This window comes from Stigmatopora nigra, chromosome 9 (assembly GCF_051989575.1).
Source record: "Stigmatopora nigra isolate UIUO_SnigA chromosome 9, RoL_Snig_1.1, whole genome shotgun sequence".
NCBI classification, from domain to species: Eukaryota; Metazoa; Chordata; class Actinopteri; order Syngnathiformes; family Syngnathidae; genus Stigmatopora; species Stigmatopora nigra.
The window spans coordinates 12,911,296-12,931,064 of record NC_135516.1 but is presented as its reverse complement, the minus strand read 5'-3'; the positions used below and the strand labels follow the sequence as shown (position 1 = coordinate 12,931,064).

The window sequence follows — 19,769 nt, the reverse complement described above, 5'->3', positions numbered from 1 at the left end:
CATATTTTATAAGTTTTCCCCCATATGTTGTATGTTTTCCCCCATATTTTATACGTTTTTCCCCATATTTTATACGTTTTTCCCATATTTTAAATGTTTTTCCTCCTATTTTATTAATTTTTTCACATATTTTATACGGTCTTCCCATATTTTATAAGTTTTTCCCATATTTTATAAGTTTTTTCCCCCGTATTTTATACATTGTTTTCCATGTTTTAAACGTCTTTCCCATTTTTTTAGACCATCTTCCCATATTTTATAAGTTTTTCACATATTTTATACGTTTTTCCCATATTTTATATGGTTTTCCCCATATTTTATACTTTCCCCCCATATTTTATACATTTTTTTTCATATTTTATACGTTTTTCCCATATTTTATACGGTCTTCCCATATTTTATAGTTTTTTTTCCCGTATTTTATAAGTTTTTATCCCATATTTTATACATTATTTCCCATGTTTTAAACGTTTTTCCCATTTTTTTACACAATCTTCCCATATTCCATAAGTTTTTCCCATATTTTATACATTTTTTCCCATATTTTATACGTTTTCCCCATATTGTGTAAGTTTTTTTCGATCTTTTCAAATCATGCATACCATATATATTTTTAAGTGTTTTTTTTTGTTTAAAATGATCTCGTTTTACCCATTTTGACTCTAATCTGATCCCGTCTCAGTCATTTTTAACTGCTAACATTGTCATACTTTAAGCATAATATGCGCATTCCCCCTTTCACAGGCCCACCTTTTCACTCTATAAATATAGCGTGTCAGTAAGCAATAACCGTTAGCATGCAGCTGTCATTAAAAGCAGTTCACAAATGACCCAAATGATCTTTCCCGGTTCTTCCCAAATCGGGTGATGTTTTTTGTAGTCGTCCTTATCTCATGCAAAACAAAAACCGCTTTGTGTGTTGCCAAAGCGCACACATGCTAATCTGCACGGGTGATTAGATTGACCTCAGGTCATTGATTACACGCCGTCGAGGGAAGACCGTCATCGGAAAATGCCGCCGTTGACCAATCGCTTCTTCTAATTTTTTTCCATGTGCTTTTTTAATGATTTCGCTAAATAGTGTGGGCTGTTTTTGTATGTTTTTAATGAATTTGCACATACTAAAAAGGCTCAACCCACATTTTTAAATACCTGAAATATTTAAACAATATATTAGCAGGCTCAAAAACAGGATTTGGCCCAATTTAAATGTCTTTAAATGAACCTAATTACCAGAAAAAGCTCAATTAATCAGTTGATTATTAATAGATTTTAATTATTTAATTGTACAAAACAAGATAATAAAAAAAGTCTCATGTAAGAGTCTGAAATGTCCAACTTTTCTGAGTGAATCAAGACATTATTTTTTTCTTCTTGGGAGTCTCAGGAGATTTGTGCAACGCTGCGCTAATGTCGGACGTCTGTTTGTGAGCATCTGGCGTGATAAAAAGCCCATTTTGGGAGGGTCAAACTCTTCCAGTCCATCGTTCCTGACCTCAGCTGTCAAAGCCAATTGACCTCACACGCAAACACACGCAGGAATTGCACAATTATCAACACTCTTCTCACGACTCTTCAACTATTCGTACAATATCCTCATTACAAATCCAACAAGTAAACTTCATAAACGATAAAAAAACCTAAAATAAATATTTTAAATCACACAATAACCTCCGTTAACAATTTTTCCAAGTACGACAATTTCAATTTCCAATATATCTAAACCGTTGGTGTCCAAAATGTGGCCCGCGGCCCAAAAGTGGCCCGCTCGAGGGTCCGATCCGGCCCAGTTTAATTTTTCTATCCCACATGTGTCAAGGTGGCGGCCCGGGGGCCAAAAATGGCCCGCCGCATTATTTTTTATGGCCCGCGAAAGTCAATCATGAGTGCTGACTCATAATAGCAAATTCTACATTTTATTGATCTATTAATATCTATAAATAAAACCAACACAAAAAATAATGTCCCTGCTTTGTAAGAACACCCACAAAACTGCTTTTTCGTCACGTGTATTCACGTCACCCTCCGTGAGCTCATCTATATTCATACCTCATTAGCTATAAATGACATTAGCATTAAAGTAACAAATGCTACATACACAGTAAATGACGACCTTCTATAGACTGCACGTTTCCCTATTTTTTATGTATTTTTATTAAAAAAATATGGCTAAGAAGGCTGTAACTGTAACACACACAGCTGCTCTTACTTAATAACCATCATTAGCTGACCCAAATGGCTGCCTTCATCCAATCACTTCCTCAAAAATCTTAATTTAGCCGTCCAGGAATAACACAGCAATTGGCAGCTGTTGACAGAAAGGAGCTTTTAAGCATAGAAAAGCGGGGGTGCTTGACACTCACTTTGTAGCTCCGTGTTTTTTAACTAGGTCTACATTGTCTTCTGTGTCTTGTTTTGCTACTGCAACCAAGAAATTTGCTGAATACAGGATAATATAAAGTTCTAACCTAACCTAATAATTTATGTGAATTATCAATTGCTATTATTTGTATTTTTTATTATTTCTTAATACATTCCTTTTGACTTTGTACTTAATACTTTTTAACTTTAATAATGAGTGTTAATGCTTTAGTCCTTTTTTCAGTTTGTTTCATATGTACAGTTAACAGATGCACTTTTTTATATGTTATCGTATCTTGTGCTGACCCCGCCCATCTGTCACATTTTAAAGTCAATGTGGCCCCTGCTTCGGCACCCCTGCCGCCCTTGTTTATCTTTTTTTAAATGATATTAATATTTCTTAATACATTCCTTTTGACTTTGTACTGTATATTTTTGACATTAATATTGAGTATTTTAATACTTTAGTCCTTTTTTTTCAGCTTACGTTTCATATGTACTGTTAACGGATGCACTTTTTTATATGTTATCGTATCTTGTGCTGACCCCGCCTATCTGTCACATTTTTAAAGTCAAGGCGGCTTATATGCGAGTAAATACAATATTTAAACGTCTAATAAACGTCTTGCGCCATTCATTAGATGGACGAAATATGGCCACTTGTCAGGGTAGCTAATCAGAAAGCCTTCCTCTTAATAATTTAGCAACCCGCGTCATAGCCTCCCTTGGCAATCACTGTGACTGATCACATGACCCTCCGGCTCCACAACAGGCGATTTCCTGCCAATTAACTTCTTAATCTTTGTTTCTTTGTTCACGACAAAACGATGGATGAATTTGTGGGTTTTAATTGGGTTGTTGAATGTTTTTTTTTTGTAGATTAAGATGTCTGGTCAAACAGCTGGAGAGAGGCGAGGCTTCCTTGGCCGATCTGAAGAAGAACCTGGAGTATGCGGCGTCTGTCCTCGAGTCGGTCTACGTTGAGGAGACCAGGTCAGTCCATTTCATGTTCCTTAATGGGTTTAGATGGGCTTCAGATTTGGGGACTTTTTTAAAGACTGGAATCATGGGCATATATTTATCAATTTTGCATAAAGCCAATGGAAAAGGATTGGAAAACAAATACAAATATTCAAAACAAACTAAAAAATAGGACTAAAAAATACTATGTGAAGCTGTATTTTACACAAAACCAATGCAAAAGAATTGGAAAACTAATACAAATATTCAAAAAAATACTTTAAAAATACTATGTAAAACTGAATTTTGCACAAAGCCAATGGAAAAGAATTGGAAAACAAATACAAATATTCAAAACAAACTAAAAAATAGGACTAAAAATACTATGTAAAACTGAATTTTACACAAATACAAATATTCAAAACAAACTAAAAACTAGGACTAAATACTCAAATCTAACTAAAAAAAACAGGACTAAATATTCAAAACAAACTAAAAAAATTGGACTAAAAATTCAAAACAAACTTAAAAAAATAGTACTAAATATTCCAAACAAACTAAAAAAATATGACAAAAAAATTACCATGTAAAACTGGCAGCCTGGTGGTGGAGTGATTTGGGCAATGGTCTTGCAGTTCTGCTCTCGAGGGTTCGATCCCTGGTCTGGACCTTCCTGTGTATTGTTTGCATGTTCTCCCCATGGCTTGGGTGGGTTTTTTTCCCGGGTAACTCCGCTTTCCTCCCACATCCCAAAAACATGTCACTTGCCCAAAGTCAGCTGGGATAGTCTCCAGCACCCCCACTTGGCGGAACAGAAAATGAAAGAACAAAGTCAAACCTGACCATCATCAACCTGTAGAACTACAATTGTCAATGCCTCATTTAATACAGCCATAAACATAACTACTTAAAACGTTAATACTACTAGCTTGGTATTATTTTCGCTAATCGCAGCTTATCGTAAAACCTCTCATCTCTAATGTGGGATAAACTCAGGTGAGAGAACATGTCTGTGTATACCAACAGTTGATTCTAGGTCCAGAGTACCAGATATGTCCAGGATTATGGAATTATAATTATGTAAACCTCTTGGTCACGTGGACGCGAGCGGTTTAAGGGCGCCCAGCAATGGCGGCTAGCGAAATCCTGCCATGTTTTGAGCATGTTATGTGGCCGTTACAGTGTTTTTTGACCGTCCATTTGAGCCAAAAATGACATTTTGCAGCTGGATTGGAAGTATTTTATTTTTTTTATGAAACGGCGTTATGTAATATGCAATGTTTTGGATGGTTTAACAGCGGGATTTGCTTTTGATCGCCTTTGTCGGACAGCTGAAAGCAACACCCACCCGCCCCCTTCTGTCCTATTAGGCGCTTGGTGGACACTGAAGATGAGCTTAGCGACATCCAATCGGAGTCGGTGCCGTCGGAGGTGCGGGATTGGCTGGCGTCCACCTTCACTCGCCAGATGGGTCTGATGCTGCGACGCAATGAGGAGAAGCCTCGCTTCCGGAGCATCGTTCATGCCGTTCAGGCCGGGATATTTGTGGAGAGGTACAACTCAAATCTGGTTTTGCGTGAAGTCAACTAGGATCTGGTATTTGGTGAAGAAACAAAAAACAAAAAAACACCAACTTTGTCCATCCAAAGCAAAAAGCCTTACTATACTATGTCGTTTTTTTAAAGGAAAAAAGCCTTACTATATACAATGTCGTTTTTTTAAAGAAAAAAAGCCTTACTATACTATGTCGTTTTTTTTAAAGAAAAAAAGCCTTACTATACTATGTCGTTCTTTTAAAGAAAAAAAGCCTTACTATACTATGTCGTTTTTAAAAGAAAATAAGCCTTACTAAACTATGTTGTTTTTAAAAGAAAAAAAGCCTTACTATACTATGTCGTTTTTTTAAAGAAAAAAAGCCTTACTATACTATGTCGTTTTTTAAAGAAAAAAAGCCTTACTATACTATGTCGTTTTTTTAAAGAAAAAAAGCCTTACTATACTATGTCGTTTTTTTAAAGAAAAAAAGCCTTACTATACTATGTCGTTTTTTAAAGAAAATAAGCCTTACTAAACTGTCGTTTTTAAAAGAAAAAAGCCTTACTATACAATGTCGTTTTTTTAAAGAAAAAAAGCCTTACTATATACAATGTCGTTTTTTTAAAGAAAAAAAGCCTTACTATACTATGTCGTTTTTTTAAAGAAAAAAAGCCTTACTATACTATGTCGTTTTTTTTAAGAAAAAAAGCCTTACTATACTCTGTAGTTTTTTAAAGAAAATAAGCCTTACTAAACTATGTCGTTTTTAAAAGAAAAAAGCCTTACAATACAACAGCCCAGAAATTCCGCCAAAATCAATCAAAATACAACTTTGTTGTTTTGACATTCATTTTTTCGACCTTTTTCATCAAAATGGCGCCATCCGTTATTTTCAAGGAACCTTAAAATACCTTAAAACCAACAAGTGACCTGTAAATCTCCCAAAAAGCAACAAAACTCAACTAAAGCACCCTGGAAATTCCCCCAAAACCAATCAGAATACAACATTGTGTTTTATTCTGAGACGGATTATTTTAACGACAAAAATTATGATCTTTAGGCCACGTGGCGTTTAATATCTGCAAAAACGGAACATAATGCACTAAAAACAATGGCCTGAAAAGCAATATAAAGCAAAAATGCTACTTTGTGTGCTTTTCTGTAAATCCTCAAGCGATCTCATATGGCACGTTTTGGTCAATTTTGTTTACTTACAGCGGGGTGCTGTCTTTTTTCAATTTATTTCTGTTTTTATCTTATCTACACAGGATGTACCGCCGTACCTCCAATTTGGTGGGACTCAGCTACCCCCCTTCTGTTATGTCAGTGCTTAAGGTATTAATACAAAACCCCCAAAAAACAAGTAGATAAGAAAAAACACATTTTCTACATGCTAAGTTGCTTTGTTGAAGTCATTTTTTGGCGGAAAAACATCTCCAAAATCCTAAAATGTTTGTCTTTTTTTACAGAATGTCGATAAATGGTCATTTGACGTCTTCGCTTTGAACGAAGCCAGCGGCGACCATGCGCTTAAATTCATTTTTTATGAATTACTGACCAGATACGACTTGATCAGCCGTTTTAAGGTAAAAAAGCTTCTTTGTTTGCCTATTTTTTTTTGTTGAGGTATTGTGATTAACTAATGAACCCGTTTAGGCTTTGTCGTCGTTTCGTTTTGATCTTATTATGAAACAAATCTGTTTTTTTTTGTGGCATTCCCTCCGGGTTATCGTATTTCATTTGATCCGTGGGTGAGCGCTAATGTTGCTAATTAATCTTGTGACCTAATAAAACGCGACTTGAGCTAGCGGGTTGTTTACTTTTAGGTAGATTAGATGGAATTAATCAACATTAACAATATTGGAAAACTAGAAAATGAAAAACAAATGCTAGAAATGCAAGAATTGTTTTTTTCTTGAGGGTTTTCGGATGCTAACGTTAGCTTCCTTCATATGGCGCGGATAGGAAATGTTTTTATATGCGTTTTATTCATTTAGATACATTAATTAATTCATTTTTTTGTCATATTTCTCCAAAATTAGGACACATTTTTATAGTGTTTAGTTAGTAGAAGTTTTTTTTCAGGAGTTTGGAGAGCGAATATGAGAATTTACATATAAAGTACTGCTCTACTTACAAAAAAAATTCAAGTTATGAAACAAATTCTGATACCTATTGATTTCGTAAGTAGAGGTATTTTTGTATAAATAAATGCCCTGAATAAATAGGAAATGTTGGGGCATTAATTTCGTTAAATTAATCAATCATTTTCTTATAATTTTCTAATTTTTCTGCGTTTTTCGCATCTTTTCTACAAAATTGGGACATATTTTATAGTGTTTAAATGATAGTTGTGTTTTTTAGGACTGTAGAGTGATTGTGAGAATTTTACATATAAAGTACTACTCTACTTACAAAAACAATCAAGTTACAAAACAAATTCTGACACCAATTAATTTCGTAAGTAGATGAAATACAAAATCTTTGAGAAAATGTTTTAAAAAAAATAAATGCACAAATATTACATCTAAAATTCATACATAATTGTGATAAACTACAAATATAACAGCATCAAAGTTCCTAAACAACATACAGAGTGTATTTCACAAAACAAATCAAGAAAGATTTGGCTTGGTCGCTCTTGTGCAAAATTGACTCTATTAATCCGTATAGTACATTAGTTATGAGAAGCCATTTTTTTGTTGTTGTTTTTGTTGCTGTTTTCTGTACTTGCATTCCAAATAGTGACAGCATGAAGAGTGTGACGGATGGAACCAATGAAGCTGGCATGAATATGTAACCACATTCCAAACGTTGCACAATCCATTTCACGGCATCATCCTTACTTGCCCTTGGGCAAAAAATATAAAACATTGTATCAATCAAAAAATGTCTTTCTCTTCTACCTAGGGATGTCTGACATAACCGTTTTTGCAGATAAAAAACATAACACATGACTGAGAAAAACAAAATTATTTCCCATGCGTAAAATTGTACAAGAATTTAAACATATCATGTCAACCCGAATATAAGACGATGTTTTTTTTGCATTGAAATAAGATTGAAAAGTTTTTGGTCTTTGTAAATGTAGGCTGGCCAAGTCCGGTCCTTTTGAGAGCCCCTATCCAGTTTTTTTTTAATCGGTTTTGGTGAGATTTTAGTGTTAATTTAGTCCTTTTTTTTGGGTTGCCAGATCCCAATTTCTGCAGTGGTGTCATTTGTGGAAGCCTTGGAAGTGGGATATGGCAAGCATAAAAATCCCTACCACAACTTGATGCATGCTGCTGATGTCACACAGACTGTTCATTACCTCCTACTTAAAACCGGCATGGTGGTAAGTAAACACAACACAGTGGTACCTCCAGATATACTGTTGAAAACAGTAGATATTTAACTCTCTCTCTCATGAATATAATTTTTAGAGCTGGTTTCAACAGTACCTTGATATTAAACAGCACTTGTATATGAAACAGTACTTGGATATGAAACAGTACTTGGATATGAAACAGTACTTAGATATTAAACAGTACTTAGATATTAAACAGTACTTGGATATTAAACATTACTTAGATATGAAACAGTACTTATATATTAAACAGTACTTGGATATTAAACAGTACTTGATATTGAACAGTACTTAGATATTAAACAGTACTTGATATTGAACAGTACTTAGATATTAAACAGTACTTAGATATGAAACAGTACTTAGATATTAAACAGTACTTGGATATTAAACAGTACATGGATTATTAAACAGTACATGATATTAAACAGGACTTGATATTAAACAGTACTTGGATACTAAACAGTACTTGGATATTAAACAGTACTTGGATATTAAACAGTACTTGGATATTAAACAGTACTTGGATATTAAACAGTACTTGGATACTCAACAGTACTTGGATATTAAACAGTACATGATATTAAGCAGTACTTGATATTAAACAGCACTTGATATTAAACAGTACTTCAATATTAAACTCCCTCTCATGAATCAAATTTTGAGAGCTTATTTCAACAATTTAAACTCTCTGTCACCATTTGACCAGCGACCAAAAGATTGGCGACCAAACGTCCGGTCACGACTCCTCTCATATTAGCGAACAAGCTCCGCCATTTGCACTGACACTGAAAAAATGCAACGCTTATCACATTTTGCGTACCTCAGAGGGTTGGAAATTGATAAGGATGTTTTTACCCAGAGTCACCCTTGCAAACTGATCTCAATCCTAAACAGCGGCTCTTTTTACAATACGTCCTTGAACTGAACATACTCATGTCCACCTTCACGCATTAAAATGGCAGCCATTGACGACAGAGGCTGAAAAAAATGTGACCTGGGATAGAAAATTGATAGAAAAAAAAGTGCAGCAGTGCACAAAAAAGGTTTGGCAGTTTTACATTTTTTTTTTCAGCCCGTGAATGTCAGTAAACTCGGAGTCCAATCGAGCGTCCATCCTTTTAACGACTGGACGAATGAGCCAAAACCAGTCGCCCTTTTGAGAACCCAATATTTCCCTTAAAAAACGTAGCCTTGTCTGAACTGGTTCCCCCCAAAAAAAAAACAGGTTAAAAATATGTCATCCGAATATAAAAGTATTTTTTGTGTAACCTTTCCTTTTTGTACTCCCGTTTTTCAACCCCCCCCCCATTTTTTCCATTCATCCCACCCTAATGGAATCCCTCCTACACATCATTGTAATGCAATCTTCCACTTTCCGTCCTCTGCCTTTCCATTTCCACGCCATCATCATCATCATCATCCTCCCTTTTTCGTGGTCACGGATTATTTGAACCTAGCACTGGTTAACGGAGCTGGAGATCTTCGCCATGATCTTCGCCGCGGCGGTGCACGACTACGAACACACGGGGACCACAAACAACTTTCATATTCAGACAAGGTAATGGATGATGTCATCAAAATTGCTCCGCCCCCCTGCCTCGTACGGCGAAATCGATGACCTCGTGTTGCAAAGGCGAGAACGGCCTGGGGCGCCGTTGCGGCAATAAGACCCCGAAAAAGCACAAATTAGAACTGTGGAGTCTGAAAAATAGAAATAGGACGTTCAGAGAAAAGTGCTACAAAAACGCAATGTGTTTTTTAATGCTAATTTCACAATGATATCACTTTTTTGTGAATTCTCTGGACTATAAGTCGCACTTTTTTTTCGTAGGTGGTACTCGGACGTTTGGTCGCCCGGGTGAATATAATTTTGAGAGCTGGCTTCAACAGTAAACTCACGTTGTCAAAAGTCCGGGAGACCAAACGTCCGGGCGGTCAAACGTCCGGGCGACCAAACGTCCGGGCGACCAAACATCCGGGCGACCAAACATCCGGGCGACCAAACATCCGGGCGACCAAACATCCGGGCGACCAAACATCCGGGCGACCAAACGTCCGGGCGACCAAATGTCCGGGCGACCAAACGTCCGGGCGACCAAACGTCCGGGCGACCAAACGTCCGGGCGACCAAACGTCCGGGCGACCAAACGTCCTGGCGACCAAACGTCCGGGTGACCAAACGTCCGGTCACGGTTATATGGTGTTTTCAGGCTGTAGTTACCCCCAAAAACTTAAGTGTATATAATATTTGACATTAACAGAAATTGCCACCCAGCAAAAGTGTAAAAATCCAAGGATTCCTTTCACAATTTCCTCCGAGCCATCTCTCTTAACGACACTGATTAAAAGGAGAGGCGGTTATGTAAGGCGACACTCGTAAACCGACACAAATGGACTCTTTTTCTGGCCCCAACCCAGGTCGGACACGGCCATCCTTTACAACGACCGCTCGGTGTTGGAGAGCCACCACGTGAGCGCCGCCTACCGCCTTCTGCAGGACGATGATGAAATGAACATCCTCTACAACCTCTCCAAGGATGACTGGAGGTCAGTGGAAAATCGAATGGAATTACTACACTCGTACCTTGACATACCAGTCATTGCCTTGAGATACGAGCATACGTGTTGGGGTTATTCTTCTACTATTATATATGTGTGCATTAATCATTATATGTTATGTATGTGTGGAATATTAATCATTATATACATGAGAAATATTAATTATTTGTATATGAGAAATATTAATCATATATATATGAAAAATATTAATCATATGTATATGAAAAATATTAATCATTATATGCATATGAGAAATATTAATCATATGTATGAAAAATATTAATCATATGTATGAGAAATATTAATCATATGTATGAAAAATATTAATCATATGTATGAGAAATATTAATCATATGTATGAGAAATATTAATCATATGTATGAAAAATATTATTCATATGTATGTGAAATATTTATCATATGTATATGAGAAATATTAATCATATGCATATGAGAAATATTAATCATATGCATATGAGAAATATTAATCATATGTATGAAAAATATTAATCATATGTATGAAAAATATTAATCATATGTATGAAAAATATTAATCATATGTATTAGAAATATTAATAATATGTTTATGAGGAAATATTAATCATATGCTTATGAGAAATATTAATCATATGTATATGAGAAATATTAATCATTTATATGTATATATGAGAAATATTAATCATATGTATATGAGAAATATTATAAATTACAAGCAGACAAACGCTCAGTATAACTGTTACTGGACATGGATAGTCTCCAGCACCCCCTGTGACCCTACTGAGGATAAGCAGTTGTAAAATCTGAATGAATAAGAGTCGGCGCCCTTCGGCGACCTTCGGCGACCTTCCGGCGGCACACATTTATGGCGAAGTCACCTTTTGTTCTGCGGGGAAATGACAAGTGCTTTCAGGGTCCAACACTTGTGCACTCAGTGAAAGCATGATAATACATCCAAGCAGACAGCTCCAATTCAATTTTCATAGCACCAACCTGTCAAAGGAAGACATTTAAAAATAGCTCTCCAAGTCTGTACCGGCTGCCTGCAAGCTTTTAATTCCTTATATTTTTTTTTTGAGTCCAAGTGCGTTTGGATGTGACAAGTTTTCTATTATTATTTTTTTTTTGATAGGGAGCTACGTGCTCTGGTGGTGGAGATGGTGCTAGCCACGGACATGTCCTGCCACTTCCAGCAAGTGAAGGCTATGAAGAATTTTCTGCAACAGCCTGAAAGGTCAGTTGTTCCAAGAAAAATGTCTTTTGAGCAGTACAACCAGCAAGAGTACTTTGCAAAGGAGAAAAAGCACAATTGCAAATTTCTGCAACAATTTCAAATGCTTAGCGAAAGAAAAAACTAGCTTGTACAAATTGGCCACAACACAGATTTAAATAGCCACAACACAAATGCAAATTAAACCAAAATACAAATGTAAATAGCTAAAAGACTAATGTAACTTGCCAAAACACATCAAAATAGGCGCAACACACAAAAATAGCCACAACACAAATGCAAATTGGCCAAAATACAAATATAAATAGCCAAAACACCTAAAAATAGCAACAACACAAATGCAAATGAGCCAAAATACAAATGCAAATAGCCAAAACATAAATGTAACTGGCCAAAACACATAAAAATAGCCACAACACAAATGTAAATAGCCACAGTTTTGCTTTTTGAAATGTAAATAAACCATTCTACAGTGATAAAACAACAAAATTGCATTAACCACATTAACCATCAAAGTATTTGCTTTTTAAGATATCATGTTTAGACCCCAAATATAAGATGACAGACCTTTTTTCAGTCTTATCTCACTCCAAAAACACCGTCTTATATTCTGACTTAAACAGTTTGTCAAAATTTTGCTAACTCATTGGATAGTTTTGACATGATTCAGCATGGAATTTGATTTTTTTTTTAGCATTGATAAGCCTAAGGCGCTTTCATTGCTGCTACACACTGCCGACATCAGTCACCCGGCTAAAAGTTGGGACCTCCACCACCGTTGGACCACCTCTCTGCTGGAAGAATTTTTTCGTCAGGTAAAACCGTTTAACGGAAAAGCTGCTTTTGAAAGGCATTTGTTAGCCAAATGCTAGCAGGGGGGTCCTTAAAACTGACTTTGTGTTCCCCAAGGGTGACAAAGAAGCCGAACTTGGCCTTTCCTTCTCGCCGCTTTGCGACCGAAAGTCGACGTTGGTGGCGCAGTCCCAGATCGGTGAGTCACGAAAGCTTGTTGACGTCAGGGAAAGTTGACCTGGCAACCCTGCTTTGTTTTGAGTTCTGGCTCGAGATGTCCCAATGGCATTTTTTTTCACGTCCCAGTCCGAGTCACCGTTGTGTGTCCTCCCATACCGAGTCCCAATCCCAAACTGAGGAATTATATTAAATAACACACAAAATATGTTTTTTTCCTGTTTTGAGCTAAGCTAGCTCCAGTAATGGCAATTTTGTTCATTTAACAGCCAGGCTTTAAGATGATTGGCCAAGATGTTCATAGACGGGAGTTTCCCAATGCTAATGGATATTTTGAGTTCCAGGTATGAACAGAAAATGGTGCTTTTTGGCTAATTTAGCACTTTTTTTGAAGGGAACTACACGGTCATCTCAAGAACCCAAAAAATCCAACACATCAACAATGGCTGGCTTCAGAGGTGACTGTGTAGTTCCTATCAAAAAGAGTGCTAACATATCCAAAGCAGCTTTTTCTAGGGAACTACACAGTCACCTCTAGAGCCAGCCATTGTTGATGTGTTGGATTTTTTTTGGTACAAAATATTGTAGTGGAGGAGGAGCTTTGTTTTGGAAGATTATGTAGACTAAGGTTGCATTTGCATATTTGACAATATTCTTCCAGTTCAGGTGTTTTTGTTCTCTATATATTTTTTAATTGGAAGATGGACCGTGGCTAATTTGCAAATGTGTTTTTATTTGGGTGTGCAGGGTTCATCGACTTCATCGTGGTGCCCACCTTTACCGTACTGACGGACATGATGGAGCGTATCGTCACGCCGCTCATCGATGAAGCTTCGCGCTCGGGTCTGGCGTGCTTCCGGCGATCCAGGTTTGAATTCCGGAGTTAAAACGGTGTTTTGGGGATCGTTGCATTTCCCACGTGTGGATTCGCATTAACGTCAAACCGGTTTCATGTGGGCCAAACCATTTTAGATATAATATTGAGATTTTTTTTTAATATAAATGGATTAAAAGAACTGGATTAAATGCCTTGAATATTCCAGTTTTTTCTAGATCTAAAACAATGTTTATTTTAGCTTTTTTCAAATATATTTTTAGATTTTACAAAATGATTTTTGAACTAAAAACAGAAAAAATAGAATAAAAAATGACAATGATTAAATTAAAAGGGAGATAATCAGGAAATCTAATATAAATCTATAATGTTCATTTTAATTTGATCCTAAAACAGAAAGTCGCCACTCAATTATTTTCCCGGGCCACGCAAAATGTTGCGGCGGGCCAGATTTGGCCCCCGGGCCGCCACTTTGACATCTGTCAAACTCAAATTGCTTTGTGGGTCGGACACGTTTACTTTTGACCCCAAAAATTAACTTAAACTAGTAAAAAAAACTCCTTGTTGGTTTTAAATCATTCCAAGCTTCCTCATTGGCTGCCATTGAAGGCCCCGTTTTGGCAATGAACCAATCAGATTGCGGATAGGAAATGAAGCAAACGTCTCAATTTGAGGCGACCTTCTCAAAAAAATTAATGGCATTCAATTCTGTCCATACAGTATAGCATGACCGAACTAAAAAAAAAAAATGGCCGCCCTGCAGGCCCCCCGCGAACCGCCCATTGGACACCACAGTTGTAAAGCCACTATTAAAATCTCCCCTCGGGCCACACATCAATATCAGATGGCTTATCGGTATTATCAGCAGCTGCCATTAGCATTACTCCACGGGGAGGAGCGGCAGGGTCACTTGTATCCGGGCGGAAATCGCACACTGACCGGGCTGTTATCAGTCAGCCAATCATCTGGTGGATCGTTTGGCCATTTCCCATCTTTTCCCATCTTTTGCTTTTGCCATCTTCTTCTCGAAAGCCGCTGACATCCCATATTTTCTAATCCCATCACAGGGATGTCACATGATGGACCTCACGTGTAGTAATCGATTTTATTGATGTTTTTTGGGGGGGTTTCGAGAGAGCGATAGAATCTAATCGCAAGCTAGTAGGAAAAGGTTGTTTATTGTTATGTTTTCTGACACAAATAAGCTTGGTGAAGTAGCATTTGGGAGCGAATAGCGTATTTTTTTCGGACAATAAGTTGTGGAAGGAGTAGAAAATTTTAATATGCATCATGAAAGACAAAAAAAAAATAATTTGCATTTTTTTTCGGGGGGATTTATTTGATGAAAGCCAAAATAAAGGCGATATGTCATCTAGAAAGTCATTTAAAAAGTTAATATAAAAAAATAAGATGAGTTAAAAACATGCTGGATTAATTTTTTCCCCCAAAAAAGTGATAAAAAATATTTGTTCATCCTTGCTGAGTTGTTTTTATAAATTTCAAGGTTATGATATGATCTGGACAAGCCTAGAGCGCCCTCTTGTGGCTCAGTGTTTTAAAAAATGTGTTAATAATTTCATATATGTCGCTCGATATTAGTAACTCACAATTTTTTAACAAATACAATGGAACAATAAAAAAAAATACTATTTATAGTCCGGAAAATACGGTATCGAAAAATAAGACAATGCCAAAACGATTGAAATTGTAGAACAACAACAACAATTGATGTCATTTACTATGTTACGCAAAAAATGGTTAGCATCTGTTGTCTTGTCACCAGTCTGAACAGTATTAGCTCAGAAGAAGCCAAGCGGCACAGTGTGAAGAGCGCCCCCTCTGACAGTTGCTCGTCAGGCGCCAATTCCCTGCTGACCGTGGACATTAAGAACTTCAAGGCTCTATGGAACGAAGAAGTTTACCAAAATAGGGAGCGATGGAAAACTCAGGCCACCAAAGGTACGTGAGGTACTCGGTCAATTGCCCCTAGTTTATATTTTTTTGCAGCAATTGACATAAAAATTCAAATATTCAAAGTTTTCGCTTTTGAGACGTTGTCTAACTCATTACAGAAGCAGAGGAGCGAGCCAAAAGGGAGGCGGAGGAGCGAGCGCAACAAGACGCCATGGAGCCCCGACAGGATGTCCCGGACGACTCGGCCGAGCCCAAAGATGGCGGACGGGAGGCTAGCGGCAAGGAGGCGGAGTCTAAGACCGAAGCCGGCGTAGCGGGGAACGCCGCCCATAAAAGTCCTTCGCTACAGAACGGTAAATTTGGATTGGATTGAATTCCTTTATTGTCGTTATAAATAATCAACATAGATAAGTAGTGAACATAGATAAGTAGTCAACATAGATAAGTAGTCAACATAGATAAGTAGTCCACATAGATAAGTAGTCCACATAGATATGTAGTCAACATAGATAAGTAGTCCACATAGATATGTAGTCCACATAGATAAGTAGCCCACATAGATAAGTAGCCCACATAGATAAGTAGCCCACATAGATAAGTAGACCACATAGATAAGTTGACCACATAGATAAGTTGACCACATAGATAAGTAGTCCGCATAGATAAGTAGTCCGCATAGATAAGTAGTCCACATAGATAAATAGTCCACATAGATAAGTAGTCCACATAGATAAGTAGTCCACATAGATAAGTAGTCCACATAGATAAGTAGTCCACATAGATAAGTAGTCCACATAGATAAGTAGTCCACATAGATAAGTAGTCCACATAGATAAGTAGTCCACATAGATGAGTAGTTCACATAGATGAGTAGTTCACATAGATAAGTAGTCCACATAGATAAGTAGTCCACATAGATAAGTAGTCCACATAGATAAGTAGTCCACATAGATGAGTAGTTCACATAGATGAGTAGTTCACATAGATAAGTAGTCCACATAGATAAGTAGTCGGCATAGATAAGTAGTCGGCATAGGTAAGTACTCCGCATAGATAAGTACTCCACATAGATAAGTAGTCCACATAGATAAGTAGCCCACATAGACAAGTAGCCCACGTAGGTAAGTAGCCCACGTAGGTAAGTAGCCCACGTAGGTAAGTAGTCCACGTAGATAAGTAGTCGGCGTAGATAAGTAGTCTTGACGTCTCCAGATCAAAGTGCCATTCCAAATATGGAAACTTTTAAGGGCTATTTTTATCTTTTTTCTTAACTCACTCTCTCTCTTTTGGCTTCTCAGGGGATTTGTCTGGAGGTCCAGAATCTCCAGGAAGCCAAGAGACAAAAAACACAGTCATTGATGGTGAGTTAACACCAACAAACTCAACACAAAAATATCAAAACTTTTCATCATTACAATTGTATATCCCAGTAAAGTTAAAATACACCAATTTTCAACCCTTCACCATAGAGTACACACATAAATACATAAGAAATAGTGACAATAAAAATGAAACAAGGTAATTACAGTGTTTTTAGTGCACGCAAATATGAATTTATACTCTTATCAGGATTATTCATCCTATAATTTTTGCTCTTCATATTTTCCTCGCTAACGTTGATGCAGCGGAGGTTGCTATGGAATGAACTCCAAGGGGCGGAGCCAAACTCTTGGACTTTGGCTCCCTCTGCAGGAACACTCTTTCCCTTCTTGTATCTTCTTGGTGACTTTTTCTTTGGACTGTACTGTACATAGTACTACTACCACTACTACTACCACCACTACTACTACTACTACGACTTAACGACATTACATATACGCTTTGCTATCATTTCCACCAGAGTTTAATGTACATTTTTTTGACCAATAGGAAGCCACGTTCATTCATTCTATTGTCAAGCTTTGAATGCAAACACAAGCCTGTGCAATTGATGTAAAATCTTGTCTTTTATTTAGAAACAAACAGACAAATATTCCGTGTTTGTGTCCTTCTCAATGCCTTCTTGCGTGTTTGGGGGTGCCGTAGCAAAGCATCTTTTGACTGCCCTGCTTTTTTACCCCGCACTGCAAATACTGGCGGCGCTTTTTGTTGAAAATAGCGTAGGAAAATTCCACTTTGGCTTTAAATGTACATGCTTTCATCGCGGTGAAGAAAATTGGGCAGTATTTGCAATTTCTTTACCCGTATTAATGTGTATGTATGTATGCGTTATTGTACTTTGGGTAGATATTTGTAGGGTCAAAAAATGTATGTATGTATATATATAGATATGCACATATACATATATAGTAGCCTCATATCTGGCAATAGGATTTTTATTAAAACACACAGGTCATTTCGATTAAATACTACGTTTTTTTTGGTATATTTTTTGGGGAAAAAATATCGAAATGGATATGAAATTATTATTCAGTACTCGTTTGTTTGTACAACATATGGCCTTTATTAGATCAATTTTTCAGTTTTTGGTTCAGAATTGTTTCTAAAGATATAGTTATTTAGTCAAAATGTCTAAATATATTAAAAAAAATTGTAATAAAATAATTCATAAAGAATTGATAGCTCAAAAGATAAGAGTGAAGTTGGGAAGCAGCGCCACCGTGCGTCCAAGCACGAATAGCTGTCCACATATTTCAGTCAGGGCATAGTGGTTGACTGTTGCCCTCTAGCGGACACAGTAGAAGTGCAGCCCCCTATTCTTATCATATTTTCTGAACCGCTTATCCTTATTAGAATCGCGGGGGTGCTGGAGGCTATCCCAGCTGACACCAAGCCAGAGGCAATTTAGAGTGTCCGATCAGCCTACCATGCATTTTTTTTGGAATGTGGGAGGAAACCGGAGTACCCGGAGTAAACCCACACAAGCCCAGGGAAAACATACAAACTCCACACAGGTGGACGTACCCTGAATTCGAACCCAGGACCCTAGAGCTGTGAGGCAATGCACTAATCACTCTCAGCCACCATAGAAAAAAAATACTAATGTAAGGATCGATTTTGAATCAATACGAGAATCGTGCAATGGAATATCTTGATATTAAGGCCAAATCGATTTTTTAAAAGATGTATATAATATTTAAATATGTATATGTACATGTACATATATGTTTATTGTATATGTATATCATATATTGTATATGTACATGTACATATATGTATATTGTATATGTATATAATATATATATGTACATGTATATGTATATTGTATATGTATATAATATATAATATATGTACATGTATATGTATATGTATATAATATATAAAATATGTACATGTATATGTATATTGTATATAGTATGTACATATATGTATATTGTATATCTATATAAAATATATTTACATTTACATATAATATATATATTTACATGTATTTGTATATGTATATAATATATGATATATGTACATGTATATGTATATAATATATAATATATGTACATGTATATTGTATATGTATATAATATATGAACATGTATATGTATATAATATATAATATATGTACATGTATATGTACATTGTATTTAGTATGTACATATATGTATATTGTATATGTATATAATATATATTTACATGTATTTGTATATGTATATAATATATAATATATGTACATGTATATGTATATAATATATGATATATGTACATGTATATGTATATAATATATAATATATGTACATGTATATGTATATTGTATATAGTATATTGTATATGTATATGATATATGTATATAGTTTCTAGGGATGAGAGGGAATTTCATTGTCATTTTTGTTGTTGTTGTTGTTGATATGTAAAGATAGGGCAACGTTACGTGCTGTGAAAAGTTCTTTCTTTTTCTGTCTTTCTTCTACCTGTGTGCCTCTTGCGCTACCTTTAGGAACCACTTGTCATTGTTCCTGCAACCTACTGACCTAACCTTTACCCTAAGCTTTAGTCTTTCAATTCCTTGGTTAATGGTTTTAATTCATTTGATTGTTATTTTCTCCCTTAATTGCACACTCCGCTCCCACTTTAAAATATTTTAGAAGGAAATCTTTATGTCACATTTTCTACAAACTTCACCCTAAG

At 36.2% G+C, this 19,769-nt stretch overlaps 1 protein-coding gene across 8 annotated transcripts in view; it reads left to right on the top strand.

The window, feature by feature from the left end:
* The window catches only part of pde1cb (phosphodiesterase 1C, calmodulin-dependent b), a 49,040-nt gene extending 30,266 nt beyond the window's left edge, over positions 1–18,774 (top strand). For all 8 annotated transcript variants that reach the window (XM_077724689.1, XM_077724688.1, XM_077724692.1 and 5 more), the window contains 15 exons: positions 3,241–3,354; positions 4,692–4,874; positions 6,126–6,192; positions 6,327–6,443; positions 8,051–8,191; positions 9,664–9,764; positions 10,625–10,753; positions 11,894–11,995; positions 12,687–12,807; positions 12,902–12,983; positions 13,709–13,829; positions 15,580–15,755; positions 15,869–16,063; positions 17,009–17,071; positions 17,336–18,774. In XM_077724689.1, the coding sequence (XP_077580815.1) occupies positions 3,241–3,354; positions 4,692–4,874; positions 6,126–6,192; positions 6,327–6,443; positions 8,051–8,191; positions 9,664–9,764; positions 10,625–10,753; positions 11,894–11,995; positions 12,687–12,807; positions 12,902–12,983; positions 13,709–13,829; positions 15,580–15,755; positions 15,869–16,063; positions 17,009–17,071; positions 17,336–17,355 (1,732 nt within the window). In that variant the 3' untranslated portion in view covers positions 17,356–18,774. The remainder of the gene's footprint in view (positions 1–3,240; positions 3,355–4,691; positions 4,875–6,125; positions 6,193–6,326; positions 6,444–8,050; positions 8,192–9,663; positions 9,765–10,624; positions 10,754–11,893; positions 11,996–12,686; positions 12,808–12,901; positions 12,984–13,708; positions 13,830–15,579; positions 15,756–15,868; positions 16,064–17,008; positions 17,072–17,335) is intronic.
* Positions 18,775–19,769: the final 995 nt, after the last annotated feature.